General features: G+C 37.3%; 1 protein-coding gene across 1 annotated transcript; it reads right to left on the reverse strand.

The window, feature by feature from the left end:
* Nucleotides 1–3,914: 3,914 nt before the first annotated feature.
* Nucleotides 3,915–12,152, reverse strand: LOC121397336. The gene is made up of 5 exons (XM_041573970.1): nt 11,906–12,152; nt 8,797–9,129; nt 8,412–8,714; nt 5,256–5,320; nt 3,915–3,971 (listed from the first exon to the last, which is right to left on the reverse strand). The coding sequence occupies exons 1-5, from the start codon at nt 11,958–11,960 to the stop codon at nt 3,915–3,917; spliced, it is 813 nt and encodes a 270-aa protein (XP_041429904.1). The 5' UTR covers nt 11,961–12,152.
* Between the last annotated feature and the right edge of the window lie 7,518 nt (nt 12,153–19,670).

Genomic DNA, 19,670 nt, shown 5'->3' on the forward strand with positions numbered 1-19,670 from the left:
CTTTAATCCATTTAATCATTTTCATGTATAAAAAGTAGAGTTACTGCTATGATGTCATTTTATGTATTTATTTTATGGTAACAGTGGTTACATGAAAATGAGCTGTATTTTTGATCAGGGGGAATGTCTCAGCCTTATGAAACATAACAAGGACAGACCAAGGTGGTGACTATTGATGGGCGAATTTATTCACCAGGTGCGATTTAGCGGCGAATTTCGCTCGAGAATTGCCCATCACTAGTGGTGACCTGAATTGTGCCTCTTCTAATATTGAAATGGTTGGATGCACAAAGTTCCAGGAGAATATTAGACTGGTGTGATAAACGTGAATGTCCTTTTTCTTAGATTTACCCCCATATCAAAACTGTCGTCATTCTTGCTTGTAGACAAATACAAGATTCCTCTGCACTCAACCCATTATCAATATATTTAAGACAGAGACATTTTGTGCATACTGCTACTGAAAAATGCCTTACCCTTTAAACAAAACAGGGATTGTTTGTCCATATATTGCAATATATTTAAGCTGGCCAACTACATCAAAGTCATCCCAAATGTATAATGAAACCATAGAATTCTTAATGAATCAAATGAAAATTGAGCATAGGACTGGCCAGATATGGGATGACTTTGACGTAGTTGTTCAGCTTAAATATATTGCAATATATGGACAAACAATCCCTGTTTTGTTTAAAGGGTAAGGCATTTTTCAGTAGCAGTATGCACAAAATGTCTCTGTCTTAAATATATTGATAATGGGTTGAGTGCAGAGGACTCTTGTATTTGTCTATATGTATTTTGTGGTCACACCCTCATTGCACCCCCGCCTAATGATTTTAAAAACTAGTGGTGAGCACAACTTTCCCTTGTTTGTCATTCTTGCTTGTCCCAAACTAACACTGTGGTGGTACAGTAGAGAAGAGCAGAGGAACAGAACAATATTTGGACATTTTGGGGTTTGTGAACTACTTTATGAATGTGAAAACACAATAGGGGGCAGATGCATCAAGGGTCGAATATCGAGGGTTAATTAACCCTCGATATCCGACTGGGAATGAAAATCCTTCGACTTCGAATATCGAAGTCGAAGGATTTTGCGCAAAAACTGCGATTGAACGATCGAAGGAATAATCGTTCGTTCGAACGATTAAATCCTTCGAATCGAACGATTCGAAGGATTTTAATCCAACGATCGAAGGATTATCCTTCGACCAAAAAAACTTAGCCAAGCCTATGGGGACCTTCCCCATAGGCTAACATTGGGTTCGGTAGCTTTTAGGTGGCGAACTAGGGGGTCGAAGTTTTTTCTTAAAGAGACAGTACTTCGACTATCGAATGGTTGAATAGTCGAACGATTTTTTGTTCGAATTCTTTCGTTTCGAAGTCGAAGGTTGAAGTAACCCATTCGATGGTCGAAGTAGCCAAAAAAAGTTTTTTTTACTTCAAATCCTTCACTCAAAGTTAATGAATTGGCCCCCTAGATGTACATTTACAGTATAACCCCAAGTGACCCCCATTTTTATAAAGTTACACTAAGTTCCATCCAGCCTCTTATGAAGAATTGTGCGCAAATGCATCTGTTGATGTTGACCTGTGGTTCCTGCCACCCTGGATGTGGGACATGTTCCACAGTTCCCATATTGTTCTACATCAGTAAACACCTGACTTGGACCAAAAGAATGGCATCTTAATTTGACCCAGTGGAAATGATATAATCCACCCTTTTTCACCACAATTTGAATCTGGTTGCAAACACACTGCATTGTGGGGGTAAAATATATCAAACTGTATCTGAAAACTGTATCTTAATTGTGTGAGATGTATATTTAAAACAGGGAGTAGTAAGGGATTGTAGTTATTTATCAATGGGTAACAATTAGAGTTCACCATTCGATAAATAAATCTTTAAAAATCCCAAAGGAATGAATTAAGAGTGGCAGAAAGTTCCTGTGGTGAGCTCTAGTTTACACTTTCATAAGTATCTAAATTTGTAATGATGACGAGGTGGTGGAAGAATAATTATGCAATTAGGCGGTTTTCCATCATTTCGTTCCAGTGAAAGCAAGTGTGCACTTGACATTCTTTGTAGCAGTTGTTTAGAGAAAGCTCTTTAATGTTTTAGCACTATAATACCCATTTTTACAAAGCAGCATTCATACAAAATGGGTTTACTGAAATGGAGGTGGGTGAGCTTTGCTGGCCCCACAGATCACTGTCTTCAACCTAAATCGACATCTGTGGAATGAATTGGAAAGCTGATTCAGGCCTGATCCTCAACATCAGTGCCCAACCTTAATAATGGTCTTGGGGCTAAATGGAAACAAATCCCACCAACAATATTCCAGTATCTAGTGGAAAGCCTTTCCAGAATAGTATGGGGCAGATTTACATAGGGTCGAATATCGAGGGTTGATTAACCCTCGATATTCGGCTGCCAAATGTAAATCCTTCAACTTTGAATATCGAAGTCGAAGGATTTAGCTCTATTCCTACGATCGAAGGAATAATCGTTCGAAGGATTTTAATCCATCGATCGAAGGATATTCCTTCGATCAGAAAATTGTTAGGAAGCCAATGGGGACCTTCCCCATAGGCTAATATTGGCCTCGGTAGGTTTTAGGTGGCAAACTAGGGGGTTGAAGTTTTTTTTAAAGAGACAGTACTTCGACTATCGAATGGTCGAATAGTCGAACGTTTTTTAGTTTGAATCGTTCGATTCGAAGTAGTAGTCGAAGGTCGAAGTAGCCTATTTGATGGTCGAAGTAGCCATATTCGACCATTCGAAATGCGAAGTATTTTTTCTTCTATTCCTTCACTCGAGCTAAGTATATGGGCACCTATGTGTTAAGGTAGAACTAAAGTTTAACTAAAGAAGTAGTTAGAAATGTTGTACATTATGTGTTGTGCTTCTGTACCAGCCCAAGGCAACCACAGCCCTTTAGCAGTAAAGATCTGTGTCTCCAAAGATGCCCCAGTAGCTCCCCATCTTCTTTTCTGCTGATTCACTGCACATGCTCTGTGCTGCTGTCACTTACTGAGCTTAGGGACCCACTCACAATATACAGTACGCATAGAATAGAAATGTCACAATATAAGGCTGGTTAGTAATAAATACAGATAATTACTACATGGCAGCACAGAAACCAGCTTGCAAGATTAGCTGAGTCAGTGCCAATTCTCTGTCAATTAGGAATATCTGGTGCACATACAACTAATGGCCACAGTCCATTCCAATACTGAAGAAAGTTTTATGTACAGCACCGAAGCACCGAAGTGCTAAGCAATGCTGGGAGGTGCACCCAGTGGTACTTTCCTTACAATCTCTAACTTATGTGCTCCGACTATGTTATAAAAAAAAATGCTAGATTCTTATATATAAAATGTTGTCTTTAATTGCTGACTGACACACTATTGTGTGAAATCCCGGCAGGACAGACTAGTCATATATACTGTACTATTATTACGTAATTTACTATTTAAAAGTGAGACACCTATGTTGAAGGAGGAATAAAGCTCAGTAAAAAAACACAGTTTTCAATTCTTCTTTAGATTTTTCTTTAATTTCTTTTATTGAAGTAAAGTGATTCTACCAAGCACCTCAACTCTGTAACATTAGGGTTTGGTAATTTAATTGACCTTAGTTTGTATTCCAGTTTTCGTTTGTTTCATTGTTTTCCGTTAGGTTGTTTCATTGTCAAGATGCCTTCTGCCAAGAGGGATACTTCGGAGTTCCAGCTGACAATAAACAATTCCCTGCTAAAATATAAGTTTCACCAATAATCCTTGTTACATATAGAATTGCATTTTACAGTACAGACATGTATCCCAACATCATCTAATAACCTGCGCTTAAATTCTTCTACACACAAAAAAGCCCAGAATATTATAGGTGTTGCGTTCATAAAAATTAAATGTCAAGTCCTGTTTGCCAAAACCTGTGGAACATTGGGCATGTTGAGCAGCCTGAGATGCTGTTAGAGAGACCAGTGGGAGTCAAAACACATTTCCCTTGGTTAAAGGGCATGTAAAGTCTAAAATAGAATAAGGCTAGAAATGCTGTATTTTGTAAACTAAATATAAACATGAACTTACTGCACCACAAGCCTAATCAAACAAATGATTTATGCTTTCAAAGTTGGCTACAGGAGGTCACCATCTTGTAACTTTGTTAAACATCTTTGCAAGACCAAGACTGTGCACATGCTCAGTGTGGTCTGGGCTGCTTAGGGACGTCATAAACAAAGCTGCTTGAGTTCTGCATGGCTGGTAAGTAAGGCGGGGCTCCCCCTGCTGTTCATAAGTATGATCGTTTCCCTGCAGAGCAGTTAGGGACTGTCTGACAATTCCTATCCACAGCAGTAAATGAAGGGAGAATTTCACTACATACAGTCAGGTTTCTTATAAAAACTGTACACATTTTTTAATTAAAGTATATTGGAGATATGTTTCTTTTTCATTAAAGAAAGTAAAAATGGGATCTTATTTTTTTGCCTTTACATGTGACCACATCAGTGAGTCGTAATTCTTACATGGTTAAGATTGATTATTTCCTTTTAGTTTTACTTGCATACAAGTTATGAAAATATGAAGGTAGTTGTGTACAGCTAAGCCAGCTAAGAATAAGCTACTTGAGGTGGGACCAGTCCACATTTCATGTCCCTATGGTGCTTGCTGTCAAAAGCTTGTCAAATTGGGAATTATATAAAATAAGATGAGATTTTAAGGACTTAGGACTTAGGGAGCTACCTATTCTACTTGCTGAGGGACCTATTTACTAAAATTCAAAATTGTGTTTGTCCCATAATTTGCCAAAATTGAGGTGAAAAGCAGCAATCTCAATTTGTTTTTCTTATAAACACAACACTTCAAAATGTATTCAGAAACTGAAATGTAAAAACATTGTCAGCACACTTGGTGAGTTTTCTTTTCTAATCAAAAATACCTTGAAAATTCCGATTTGGATAAATTTGCCTCCCCATCTTTGTGTTCTATAGGTTGATGTGTTCTATTTGAACTAAGTGCTGCCTTTTGGGAAAATCTGTTCTGGTTTCTGTGGTCAAAGTATTAAAGTCCCAAATGTGTCTATAATTTCTTAGGTTTTCTATAATAATATTTGAAATATGTGACCGGATGCAAAACATGGAAAAGTAAATATAGAAGCCTTCATTGCTTTCTCTGGGCCTTATATCTGCTAGATTGTTCCAGGGTACAGTTGTAGCTCAATGAGTGCACTATTCTGAAAATATTTACAGTACCTGAGAATCAGTTTCCCTTTCTTCAATGTCAATGCTTTTCCTATTAGATTTATTTCCTTTGATCCCTGAAATTAAAAAAAATATGCTATTTTATCAATACAGTATATTATCTCTTTATTTTTTTAAGGTTGGGCACACAACACCAGATTTTTCATGCTTTTTATTTATATTCAGAATATAACTTTATCATTTCATACATAAGCAAAACAATCAAAGGGGTCATTGGTAAAGTAAGTCCGGAACTGCACTTCTGCTTAGTGATCAACCACTTGCTTTAAAATTGGATCAGTTCAGTTATTCCTGTGTGTGACCAAATTGCACTATTATGAGACTATGGTGTCTATTTGCCATGCTGTGTAAAACCTCAGAGATATACATCTCAGTGATGTTGCCCAAATCCACCAATCAGATCTTTGCTTTTGTTTTCTAAGTTGTAGGTGGCAAACTGATTTGTGGCTTAGGGAAATATCACCGTGATGTTTTTCTCCAATGTTTTATACAGCATGGTAAATATGTCCATATTCTTATGTGGAACTGCATTTCCATGTATGTGACAGTACCCAGTTTGTTTTACACCAAATACTGTATTGCTGTTTTTAATGATGTTTTTAAAGATCACTTTTAAATGCAAAAATACATTAATGTAAACTTCCTCAGAATGGATCTCCAAGCACTTTTGCAAGTTCCATAAATTTTCTTTTTATTGTGGTTCCCCTATGGTCTGAATTTCTCACATGGTTGGAAATCCCCTGGTATGGCCAGCTAAGTGTTGGAGCTAAATTGGATATGGAAGGGAGAGTGAGTGCTTTTCCCCAGGGCATTGTGCCCTGGCAGATTCCATATTTGGCCAGGAGAGTAATTCTTTAAAAAGTAAAGTTTTTTCTCTATTTACTTCAGGGTGGTGGGATTCATTTCTGCTGGTACTCTTGCAGCCAGAGGCCCCAGGATATGGAGAAAAGCCACATGGGTGGTGAGGCCCTTGGTGGGCTCTGGGATACCTGGACCCTAATAATTATTTGTGAGCCTGACTGTATGGGGCCATTTTTGTAAGTTTTTTTTTGATGCAATAAATTATTTTCTTATACATCTTGAGTGTGCAATCTTCACTTTTTTCATTGTATTCTGGATACCTTGGTGACTCTCCTGTGGAGTCCCGTAAGTATTGCACCTCACATTTATGTTTTGGGTGTGGGCCTTCTAATAGCTTTCTTTTATGACTGTAGCCTGAGGTCTGGAACTCTGAGGCAGCAGAGAATGTGAATGGATTCCTGTGAAAGAGGCTTGGAGGTGCTTACACTCTGGATGAGTATTGGAGCCATGACTGAAGATTGCATACCATGGATGCCTGAACCAGCTGCCTGAGTAAAGGGCATTGAAAGGCTTCAGTGTGTGTCCCCTGTGTGAGGACAGGTTTTGCTTGCCAACCTGCTACTGTATGTGAGAGCTACTGCCTCTTTCCAAAGGGGAGGTATTTGGGGCAGGCAGTGCTACCTTGGGAATAAAGAGCTCCTGGGATTGGGACTGTGTTTGTCCACCCAGAATGGAGTGTGGAACTGTATCTTGGGTAAAAACTGTGCCACGGGTTGGGAAGACCACATGGGTACCACAGGGTAGGGAAGATATTTAAATGTACTCCCAATTTTCCTTTTTTTCTCTTTCAGTTATATAAAGTTATATATGTTTGCCACACTTGTGTGTTTAATTATTTGTTCCTAGTGGGGTGGTCACCTGTAGGTGCATCCCTGGATCCCACTAGGTGGAGGCACTGCATCAGAGAAATTCTCTGTCAAAAGTGGGTTACAGTGGTTTTGAAAATATTTACTATTTTTACCCCCGGCTGACTATGTTCTATTAGCACAGTCACGTAACCCTAGGGTCTGACCTAGGATTGAACCAAACTCTTCATAGACCTCTAAAACTAGAAAATCAATGTAACTTGCCAAAGTTCTCAGAGAAGCACCCAGAGTAAGTTTACATTAATTACATTTTTGAGTTTTAATCCCCTTTTAAGGAGTTTTGATGCTAAGTTATGAACATGAAAAATTGTCCCAAATCTCTACAGGTAATTTTCAAAGTATATTTTTATAATTGAATGCTCTTTGACAGTCAACACTTCTTAAAAAGGTGCATGCAAATATACAAATGTATAGCACCCTCTTTGTAATGCCACCATTGGCTTTTGCTTGGAGCAGATAGTAGGTGAAAGGCCATGTTAATAGAAATAAAGAGAAGAATGGACAATTACATGGAAAATATGATTTTTTTTATTATTATAAATGTTTAATTTTAAACTTTGAAAATTCACAATTGATGGTATTTTGTATACTTTAAATTTAATTGATAAAATACAATATAAACCCTTTTTACCTTTCCATATTTGTCTCCAGAAAAGTTGTATTGGGAGGATCAAAAAAAGCAACAGCCCCACAGTCAGAGAAGGGATCAGAAAAGAAGAACAGGCAGAGGTAAACGATTTCTTTGCTGTCTTCACTGTCCAGGTAGAAATCATATTATTAACCCAATTTATGGCAAATTCGTCCACACAATACATTCAGTTAAGAATCTTATGAAACTGACAGTATCGGTAAATATGGGTATATATATTTCCCACACACTATGGGGGGGGGGAATGGAAAATGGAATGAAAGAAATGAGAAATAGTGATGGGCGAATTTGCGCCGTTTTGCTTCGCCAGAAAATCCGCGAAACGGCGCCGGCGTCTCATTTTTGACGCCAACGCCCGTTTTTTTTACGCCGGCGTCCATTTTTTCCGACTCCGGCAAATTTTTTCAGACGAATTTTCATGGGCGTTTCACGAATTTATTCGCTGGTGCCGAATCGTGCATATTCGCTGCAAATTAGCCCATCACTAATGAGAAAGAAAAACATATTAAGAAAATGTTAGTGGAGATAATTGTATTGCTAGGTTGTGTCATACGAGTGTTTCTACTTTACACAAGCATCTTTGCACACATTTTGAGGTTACAGATGACAGACAAACCCTGATGAAGAACAAAATTCCAGTAACTACAAGGGTCACACCATTAAGCATTTTAAAGATCACACTCATCATGTAGGCAATTATACAACTTGAAGCACCCCAAAGATCCTACTCACTGGGGATACAAATAGATATTTTAAATAGATTATTATTACCTGTTTTAGTAATCTTTCTTTTCATGCTGATTGGAGTGGAATTAAACCAAACATTGCAAATCAAATCCTCCCCTTGGTTCCATTTGTCTTGGGGAACTGTGATGTAGTTAAGAAATGTCCAGGTCCCACCAGTATGTTCCATAGCAATCATTCTCCCTGAGTGATTAGTCCCAGAGATGTTCCAAACTACATGGACCATGTGCTGAGCCTCTTGTATGATACAGACCAACTGGACAGATTTGTTGGGTAAAAGGACATGGGAAGGTCCCAGTAGGTGAACTGAACTTCTAAATGTGGAACTGTCTAAAAAGAAAAAAAGAAGAAATGAAAACTGCATATCAACATTTAACAATTCACAATAAAGCTCAAGTAAAATGAGTCTTACCTCCAGCAATAAGAGTTGTTCCATTAGCAAAGATCATTCTCCCATACTCAGATGCACAGTAATACACTCCTGAATCATTTCTCTGCACATTGTGTATCTCCAGATCTGTTTTATGTTTATCAGATGCGAGTTTGCACTTATGTCTGTCAGACTGATTTGAGCAAAACACTATTCTCTCAGGCGCCTCTCCCACTCTCCATGTTCTCCTGTACCAGGAAACTCCACCTCCTGTATCCAGGGTTCGATTGGCCACACAGGAGATCCTCACTGTTCCTCCCACATCAACAAACACAACGTCCTGAGGCTGCTGTAGAACCATCTGAGATTCCAAAACTGCAAAATAGAATGTTTATTACTTTAATTATGTACAATTTGTATCAGGGCTCATCATGCTTCACTGTACACTGGTTACACAAAATAAGCAAACTATAGCCTTCAATACAATATTCTGCACTGCTAGTAAAGTAGTTCACTATTTCGTATTTCAAGTTAATTAGATCATAATTTAAATTATATAAATTAATCTAGATGTAGGTTACCTTACTCAGCCTTAACATTCTGCCCTCACTGTGGGTCCTGTATAATATGACACAACTGGTGTGTCTCTCATGCCCAAACATTGAAGGTCATCATTTGATCTTATGTATTGGTACAGGGGATAGTGTAGCTTTGGACTTAGAGTAAATGAATGCTCATGTATAGTCTGAATTAAACTAAGAAGAGCTGAATTCCATTTTCAGTGAATTTTTCCATATTAAAAACCCCTCCTTAATCACAGTTCAAGCGCTATAAATCTACCCCTAAGTGTAGGCTTTGTTATTTAATAGTGATGAGCACATTTTTTCGGCACACGTAGATTTGCTGCAAAATTCTGCATTTTACCATTGGCAGATTTTTTTCATGAAACTGCAGCAATTTGAAGCAAAAAAAAATTTGCTGAAAAAAACGCAAAAAAAATGCCCATTCATTAAAAGCATTTGGAGTGAGAGAAAACTTGAGAAAAAAACACTCATTGGGGTAAATTTACTAAACGGCGAAGTGGCTAATGCTGGCAAAAATTCGCCAAGGAGATAGACTCTGGCGAAACTTCACACTCAAAAGCCAGGTGAATTTTCAGTCAGGCGAAAGATCGTTTTTTTTTTTATTTTACTGACCGTTACCTTTATCGCCAGACTAGCCTTCGCCACCTCAGATCAGGCAAAGTGCAATAGAGTAGATAAAAAAAAGTTGAACATTTTTTTAAGTTCCAAAAAATGCTGGCGTTTTTTCCTATTTAAAGGGTGATAGACTGAAAAAGATCGTAATTTTTCTTGGGGTACCCTCCTTCCCCCCTACATTTGCTTACATATGGCACCTAAACTATACTGTGGGCTCATGTGTAGGGCATTATAATATAACTTTATATAATTTTATTAAGGTTCCCTGGGCTTGTGTAGTGTAATGTATTTGCAGCAACATATACGTCCATTGTACTTTAACTGCACGCGGTATGCTAATTAGTCAATGCTAGCGTAACTTCAGACTGCCGAGCATAATTTTGATGGTGTAATTTCGCCAGCATTTGGTACCCTGTGCGCAACTTGTCCAGGCGAATTTACACTTGGTGAAGTGTTGCGATGTTCGCGAAGCCAGCGCTGGCGAATTATCGCCGGTTAGTAAATTTGCCCCATTGACTTTATTGCAACTTTAGTGAGAAAAAAAGTCACCCATTGACTCTAATATATTCTTTGCTTCAAAATTTCAAGACAAAAAAAGTTGCCCATAGACTTTAATACATACAGTATCAGGAATTGTTCCGTGTTTTGTGAATTTTACAGCAGTTTCACAAAATTTTCGGTGAAGAAAATGGGGCACATTCGGTCATCGTTATTATTTCCCTCAATGAAAGAGGTCATGAAAAATATGTATATATTTACAAAGCACTCTATGTGCTCATTGTTAGTTAAAAACCAATGGGGCTGATGTATTGGAGATCAATATATTTACTGAGTTGTAACAACAGTTACTATATGTTAAAAAATACAGATTGTTTCAGATTTGCTCTTATCCATGCTAGAAAGGTAGATCAAGTACAGAAAAGAGCTTTTTTGAAATGCCTGAATTTGATTGGTTTGGAAAAAATCAATTCCAAACTGCGTGCAAAGCAAGTCCTACTTACTCCAAAAGACACGGTTTATTGCTGCAAAAAGTGGTTACATTATATTAAAATATGGTGATCGATAGTATATTTCTTTATTGCTCTGCTTTATTTTATTATATATAATGACCTGTGATTGTGCCCAGGTTCAGGCATGAAATGCATAAGACTATTGTCTCCATATGAAAAGGCTAAATAAATAATAAATAAATCTTATTCTGCATTTATTTACAAATGTGGTCCAATGTGCCTGCATGTGCTTTTGAAATTTGCTAAGAATCTTTTGGTGCCAGTAGCTTGAGTACAAAGTCGCAGTAGGTGCTACAGCTCAGTTTATATTTATTGGTCATAAAACAACAAAATAGAAAGCCCCAGATCTTCAGAAAAAGGAACAGATAAAACAAAAGTCTGTGACAAAATGAATAAAATAGTGATTTTTGTCTAACTCTCTCAAATTATTTGCCAATCATAAAAAGAATATGATTTTAGTTCATATATATAAAATAATTATAATTCATGAAGCTTCTTTGAAGTGCATTAACATATACATTATTACAGAATATGACGTTTTAAGTCGTTCAAAATCCGTCATGTATAATTTCTCCTTATAAAGCATTGGTTTGTCTTCTTGTTGCTGGCAATGGGCAATATTCAATGGTAATTCTTCAAAATGTATCTCTAGAATTCCCTGTAGACTTTCTCTTGCAACTGAAACAAGCCTAATTTTTTAATTTCATTTTAATCTATGTCAGATCTAAGTATAAAATATATATATATATATATATATATATATATATATATATATATATATATATATATATATATATATATATATATATATATATATAAAACCGTATCATAATTATGTTACTGGAATACTAACATCTCAGAAGCCAACATGTGGGAAATGTGTAATAAATTCTGTCTACCTATCTTTTTATCTTTCTCTATTCATTTCATGGTTTGTCTTACCTTTAAATAGTAGGATTAAGCAGAGAAGCTTCATCTGTGTATTGCAGATAATCATATTCTTCAGACTGGATGTTGTCGGGAGTGTTCTGATATAGATTGACCCGATACAAGATCATCCTCTGTTAGACACTCCTTTTGAACTGCGAGACAAATATCTAGACACTCCCCCTGCACTGTAAAGTAACTGCGGATACTGTCTATTTACTATCTTTTACTGCAACACTGATTATAACCTTTTGAAGTTCAACTTGTACTGATATTAATAAAATACTCACAAGAATTATAGAGCAGGTGTTTAAATGAAAGTTTCAAGACATGGCCTAGCTACAGACTGCAACATGTGCTGACGCTGCTCTTCTGCAAATTGATTGAATAAACTGATTGATAATTGAATTGAGTATTGACATATACAAATTATTCTCCATGGTTCTGTTTAACTCTTTACACTAACTACATGTAATGTACTAACTACATGTTCTCTAGTAACAAGACTGATATACAAAACCCAGACTTCATTGCACCCTCCTGAACCTAAGATGACTCCAAGTTTAGATTCTGTCTCTCTTCGTTGCTCTCCAAGTCCTAGAAGAGCTTTAGAATAAAATCTGTGGCTGCAACTGGACAGTTACTTTGCCTTTCCTGGGTGGCAGAGAAGCACAGCCTACATGTAACTTACATCCACCCACCTATATTTCTTATAGAAACTACAAAAACACAGAAGCTAAGGCTCACTATAGAGTCACAAGAAGTTCTACCTTCTGCTTTAAATTCATAACAGTATAGAAATCCAGAAGCCACACAAAAGATGAGCTACCAAGATGTACAATCATACCAAAGGGTAAACAGGCAGAGAAACATCAGTCAGTATCTTGGACTAATGGAGCATTTCAAATATCATTGGAGAGGAAGCTTAATTTTGAATTTTGACCAATAACACCTTAGTGTTGGTGGGTGCATGTGATGATATATAGCTGATTTTGCTGTGGTTTGGTAACGGGACAGTGAGGCTTTAAACAAATTATTTGCATACACTTGAGAAGCAGGTCTCTTACAGGAACAGGCTACGAAACATCAGGCCACATTTATGTGGCCTGGTTTTTGCACTTTGCCCCTATATTTATCATAACTGGATATTTAACCCAGCAGCACAACCATTACCTGGACTCAAGTAATCTGTGCATAGCCAGTTTTTTTAGTACTCCTACTCTTGCATTGAGCTCAATTGTAAAGAGTTCTTATTATAAGTTGTCAAAACTTGATGTTGCGGTCCTCTGCACTCGCCTATTATCAAGGACATTAAGGCATGTTTTGAATTAAGCTACTAAGAAATGTCCTCCCCTTTAAACAAAGCAGGGATTGCTTGTCCATGTATATTCAAGCTGGCCAACTACAGCAAAGTCAACTCCAGTCTGGCAATTCTACACTCAATTTCATCTGATTCATTAAGGATCCTGCTGCTGTATAATACATTTTTACCATGCAGCTTTGCTTTCTTAGGTTAAAACTCCCAAATGATTGTACTTTCAGTGGTCAGCACTTGGATTACCTGACTGTAGTTGGGGAATGATTGGAGCTACAACATGGAGCTGGACCTGTTTTGCACCTTCACCTAATGGTTTAAAATTGTGTGGTGAGCTCAACCTTTTTCTATAGTTTATACAGGAGCAGTGGCCAGCTCCATGTTGTAGATGCCATTATGTCACAGTGAGGTGATGAGGAACCCCTTAAGAGATATATATCACACTTTCCCTGACATAAAATTAACCAAGGCCTAGTACAATCATGATAGCTAACTTTGCCTAAAATTTAGGAACCTAGCTCTGGCTAATACAAGATCTATATCCCTAAATCAATAGTATAATAAATACCTAGACCTATCCTGTAATTTCCCTGTCAATTACTTCATTTCTGTGTCTCATATAGTTCTATTGTTACTTCTTCCAAACACTTACTCACTCCTGATCCATGTTTCTATGCTGATCTACTATATATATATGTCCATCTGATCTGCTCCATATTTCTGCATGAACCCTTTACTCTCTTTCATATTTTACACTGTCCTGACATTCATTTACTTTTGTCATGTAAACATATGCAAAACAATCTAACTTGCTCCAATAGGCTTAGGAACTGTTAGGTACCCCTTAACCTGTGCATTAAATGACCATTTTGTTTTCATGCCAAGTAAATAGATTAGTGTTGAAGAGAAGAATTCACCCACTATCACACTCAATGACACATTTAGCACCAAGCACAAATGATAATGATTTTATTTCCTGACCGCATATAACAAAAAACCCACAAAAATGTTTTTTTTAAACTTGCACAACAAATTGAATGTCTTACAATTTATCATACACTATAATATATGCAGTTTTTTTTCCAGAGTTGAGCCTGATTACTGGTTGTCTATTTTGTCACCTTAGCTTTGCACTATGTAGACAAACAAAAACAAATCAAACTTATCCCCATTCCTTTGGATCTTCCTGCACTCCTCCCAGGCACCTTGACACCTGTGTCTTTAGTTCTACTCACTGGTGACATCACATGGCCCAGTCTCTAAAGTGGAGATGATTGGAAGGTGGGACTTCTTCTAGGATTCAAGAAGCCCCAGGTGACACCTTGGAAAGGTCCAAGACCTGGCCTTGGTGCCCAAATCAGAGGTAGGGCCATTGGAAACTATAACGGACTCTCTTCAGTCACTCCCAGCCAGACAAACTTTACAGATGGGCAGGGATGATCCTGCTCCTACTATTCTTAGCTAGGAGAAGAAACCTGGAACTCTAAATACCAAGATATTTTTTTCATAGTGAGATGCCCTGAGTATTATGATTATTTTTCATTCTGTATCCTATTTTCCTCAGCACCTATTAGGTGGAGATACCACACAATTAAATTCCAAATTCCATTTTGGAAACTTCAAAATGTAGTGAATCATTCCTATTTCAATAGAAACCTCCTGAGTTTGTCATTTTGTCAAGAAATTCTCAACCCCAGATTTGTTAGCCATCCACACATTCATTTTGGAAACAGTCTGAAATTAAATATAAAATTGAAGCCATAAAATGGCCGGAGACTGTCAGTAAAAAAAGTCAAACTTACACATTTTATGACAGATGACAACTAGTATTCAAATAATGGGCTCTTTTCAATTCAATGCGATATGATACTTTTCGTATGATAAATGCTACTTTTCGTATGTTTGCAATTCAATTCCCTGCGCATAACAATTATCGCATTAACCAATAAGTCTTTTCATGACCAATGTTTTCACAACAGCCCATTGAAAGTACCAGCAATGCTTACTTTTCACAATTCAATTCAGTCGGAAACCAATTATCTCCTGAATAGTGATGGGCGAATCTGTTCCTTTTCGCCTAAAAATTTGGGAAACTCCAAAAAAAACCCGCAAAACGTTGAAAAATTCACAAAACACATTGTAGTCAATCGGCGTCAAAATAATTCTGACGAAAGAGAAATTTGACATGCACAACAAATTTTACACACGCGACTATTTTGTCCAAATGCATTAAAGTCAATGGGCATGAGAATAATTTTGACAAGCATCACTTTATACGCACGCAACTTTTTTGTCGTAGAGCATTTTTTCAGCAGCAAATTTTTGCAGCAGTTTCACGAAAAATTTTGCAGATTCCTAAATGCGGAAATTTTGCCTCAAATCCATGCCTGGTGAATAAATTCGCCCCTCACTACTCCTGAAGTCTTTTGCATCATCTTCTGGTTTATTTTACCCCACTTTGATCTGGTGAAATGCTCTTACTCCTGTAGCTAAAGCCTTTTTGTCCTCTTTCCATCTTCTAGTCTTGCACATGCGCTTTATTGCAAGTGTTTTAAAGGCCTTTACACGCCTATATGTATTTCAACAACTAAAGAACTTTCACATGTTCTCATGTTTGTACAAAATACATTGATTCAAAATATATCACCTATTTGCCTTATTTTTATTTTTGACATTTTCATTCATGTTTAGTTTTTTGGAAATAAGTAAGTGCATTGCACTTGACTAGTATTGCATCACCATTTTTTTTACCCTACCAACCATCCAGTGATTAAAACACCAGACTGAAAGTCAACTTGTAAAGAGCTTATTGGTCACATTCTAAAGTTATCAAGACAAACCTTCAAAAATATATCAATGTGATGCAATATGAAGATCCTCCTGTCCACCCCGCAGATGCAGGCCAACGTGGGAACCAGGTCCATCAGCAAACCATTCCTGGACACTTCTCTTGTAAGTTCATTGAAAAGGCTCTCATACATGACATTCTCATTATTTAGCTTACAAATGTCATGTGTCTGCTACCTCATCTATGAACATGCTCATTTTCATTTGATGTAGTTGATATATCAATATACGCTCTTTCTTTTTTTTCAAGCAGAATCATTGTAATGTTGATGTGTGGCCCTGTTTATTTTTTGCACACATGTCATTTGCACATTCCATGCTTCTAAACATGCAGTAAATGGCTTTTTATGTGAGGGTACATCTTCCTTCTATAACACCCTCTACAATTCACATAACACTCTCTCATTCAAACAGGCTGGTTGCTATAGTAAAATGTACCCTAGCAACCAGACATTTCAGTAAGATATAAATAGTGCAGGTGTTAAAATCAAAGCTATATGTTAAATGTTCAGTTAGAAACCAACAGGGTGTGTGTGTGTGTGTGTCTGTGTGACATTTCATCACTGTAGCCTTTAATCTTTGCCACCATTTTTGTTTGTAAATAAATAAATAAATCCTTACCCTTTTTGTTGTGGCTTGTGTGGAAAAAAACAAAAAAAAAACAATGATATCCACTTATACACTTAACACCTGACTATTGGCATCAAATAAAATAAGACGCTTTGCTGCAAATGTTACACAACCAAAATACTGTATCCACATAACAAATTAGACATATTAGGACAATAATAAAGTTGTCAAACCCTTAAAAATTATGTTTTTATACTGTGTGTTTAACAATGATTTTTTTTACCCTTTTTTGGGAATATTTGAAGTGGGACATGCTTATAGCACTTTGTTGTCTCAGCCGGTTGTGTAACACGGGTAATCTTGTTGGCGCAAACATTGGCCGTTGTTCACATACAGTACAAAATCACAAGTGGTTGGTGTGTTTTGTCGACACTACATATGGGAGTTAATTCAGAGTTTTTATTAGTGTTTTCTACAAGCTTACTCATTGATGAAGCAATATCTGCCAGTGAGCGACTAATTTCAACAGATGTTGTTGTGTGGTCAAATTTTGCTTGAGGAGTTCAGTTTGAATGTGCTCCATTTTTTTCAGTGTTGCGTCCAAATCATAATTCTGATTTTTCATTTTTAGTAGCTGCAAGCGTACTTTAAAAATGTCTCTATTTCTGGTATGATGCAAATTCACCATTTCATTATGGCATCTTATTTGTGTCTGCACATACTGTAGGAATAATTGAAAGATTGAAATGCCTTATGGGACACTTGGGGGCAGATGTATCAAGGGTCGAAATTCGACTGGGGAATAGAATCGAATAGGCAATTCTGGCGAATTTAATAGTTTAATAGTTGAATGGGCGAATATTCGCCAGGCGAATAGGCGCACGATCGAATATTCGCTCTAAGGATTTTCATTCGATCGAATGCCTTTTTATTCGATCAAAAACTTGGAAAACATGCCTATGGGACTTTTAAAGCAATTCGGTAAGTTTTACATGGTGAAGTAGGCAGTCAAAGTATTTTTTAAAGAGACAGTACTTCGACCATCGAATGGGCGAATAGTCGCAGCATTTTTGCGCTCGATCCAGTACTACGACTACCGAATGGGCAAATAGTCGCAGTTTTTTTGCGCTCAATCTATTCGAATCATTCTACTCAGGCGAATTTACACCAATTCGATAGTCAAGGAGCACAAAAAACTACTCGAAATTCGAGCTTTTTTCCCTCTATTCATTCACCCGAGCTTGGTGAATGGGCCCCTTGGAATGGATCCAGCGCACCTTCAGAATGGTCATCTTTAGATGATTCCTGATTCTCCTCTGGCTCCTCTGAAAATACAGCATCATCATGGGATTGTGCTTCTTCTTCACATTCTACTTCACTTATTTGTTGCAAAAAAGGCCTCTGTGTAGGCCACATATAAGGAGACACATTGGAATTTCGGTGTGGATGGTAAGTGTGTAAAAAAAAGATCATGATGTGTAGCTGCTGGAACAGCATAACGTGGTGGTGGTATTGTTGGGTTATTACCAACATATACGTTGGGTATTGTTGCACTATAAACACTATATGGGTGTGCCAGTTAGGAAAAGATGGTTGGTGCCTGGCAATATGATCCTCTCTTACATTTTCAGGATGATGGCCAATTTATTTTTTTGTTGGATGTCACTTGAAACAGCATCTGTTGTTAAAGTGTTAGAAGATGTGCTTGCCAAGTTGCTTTTTGATCTTGTCTTACATTTTTAGGATGATGGTCAATTTATTTTTCTGTTGGATAATGAGTGTCACTTGTTAGACTTGTTAGACAATGTGCTATTTTCTTTGGCCAAGTTTGCTTTTTTGTGCTATAGCACAAGATTGTCCCATGGGCGGTGCTTGTTTTTTCGGTTGTTGGTCTGTAAAAAAAGACAGCATGTCATCCAAAAGCAAATGGCAGAATGTTCACAAAATCTTGATGATATTCCTTATGCATTTGCAGAGTTTTTGATTTAATGGAACTTTACCTTCAAAAAAAACATCTCATCTACCTCTCTTTCTCTCTGTCTCCTCCCCCTCCTTCCCTTAACATAGAAATTAGGCACTACTTAGATATATATAGATGTATAGATTACATAGTTCGATTAGGTCGATAGATTATATAGTTACCCAGATTATAGCTACGATTTCCATGCAGAGAACTGAACAGGCTGATATGGTCCTCCTTCAGTTATTTGGACTGAAGGGCTTCTTCCGACATTTCTTGTTTGACTATCCTTTTGCAGTCGTTAAACCTTTTTTTGATGACATCATTGCTTCTGCATACACTGCTCAGTCATAGATGCTTTGACTTCATTCCAGCAGGCTGATTTTTGGGAATAGGATGTATGGACCTTTTCTTCAGAGCTAAATCTGTGGCCTTGTTGCCTATCGTCATCGCCTACGGGATTGACATTTATGTGGTCTGAATGTATGTCATCTTTTGACCTTGGTGGATTGAATTGGCTTGAAGAAGTTCTTCTACCAGAACTACGTGAGTCACATCTGTAGGTGGAAGGTGACCTGATTTCACTTGTATGTTTAGCCATATCACCATGTGGGTCTTACTCGTCAGAGCCATCGTGAACTGTGTTAGGCCCCAGTATACTTAAAAATTGCCAAAAAACATGTTTAGGTGTTTGAGACACACTTATAGACACAGTGGGGGTCATTTATCAACACTGGGCAAATTTGCCCATGGGCAGTAACCCATGGCAACCAATCAAATTGCTGCATTCATTGTTCTACTTGCAGCTGACTTTAAAGAGCTAATCATTGATTGGTTGCTATAGGTAACTGCCCATGGGCAAATTTGCCAGTGTTCATAAATGAGCCCCAGTGACATTAATATCAGCTAATGGCAATGGCTACACAGAGAAAAGTAATTGAAGTTTTCAAAACAAACATAGCATGATGATAATGCTTAGCTTCATTGTTTGATCATTGACCCTATTTTTGTGCCGCATGATAACTACTACTGTTTTTCCTAACAACACTTATGTAGTTGTTACAGTAGGTGACCCTAGCAAGCAGATT

This window comes from Xenopus laevis, chromosome 8L, assembly GCF_017654675.1.
Source record: "Xenopus laevis strain J_2021 chromosome 8L, Xenopus_laevis_v10.1, whole genome shotgun sequence".
Classification (NCBI taxonomy): domain Eukaryota; kingdom Metazoa; phylum Chordata; class Amphibia; order Anura; family Pipidae; genus Xenopus; species Xenopus laevis.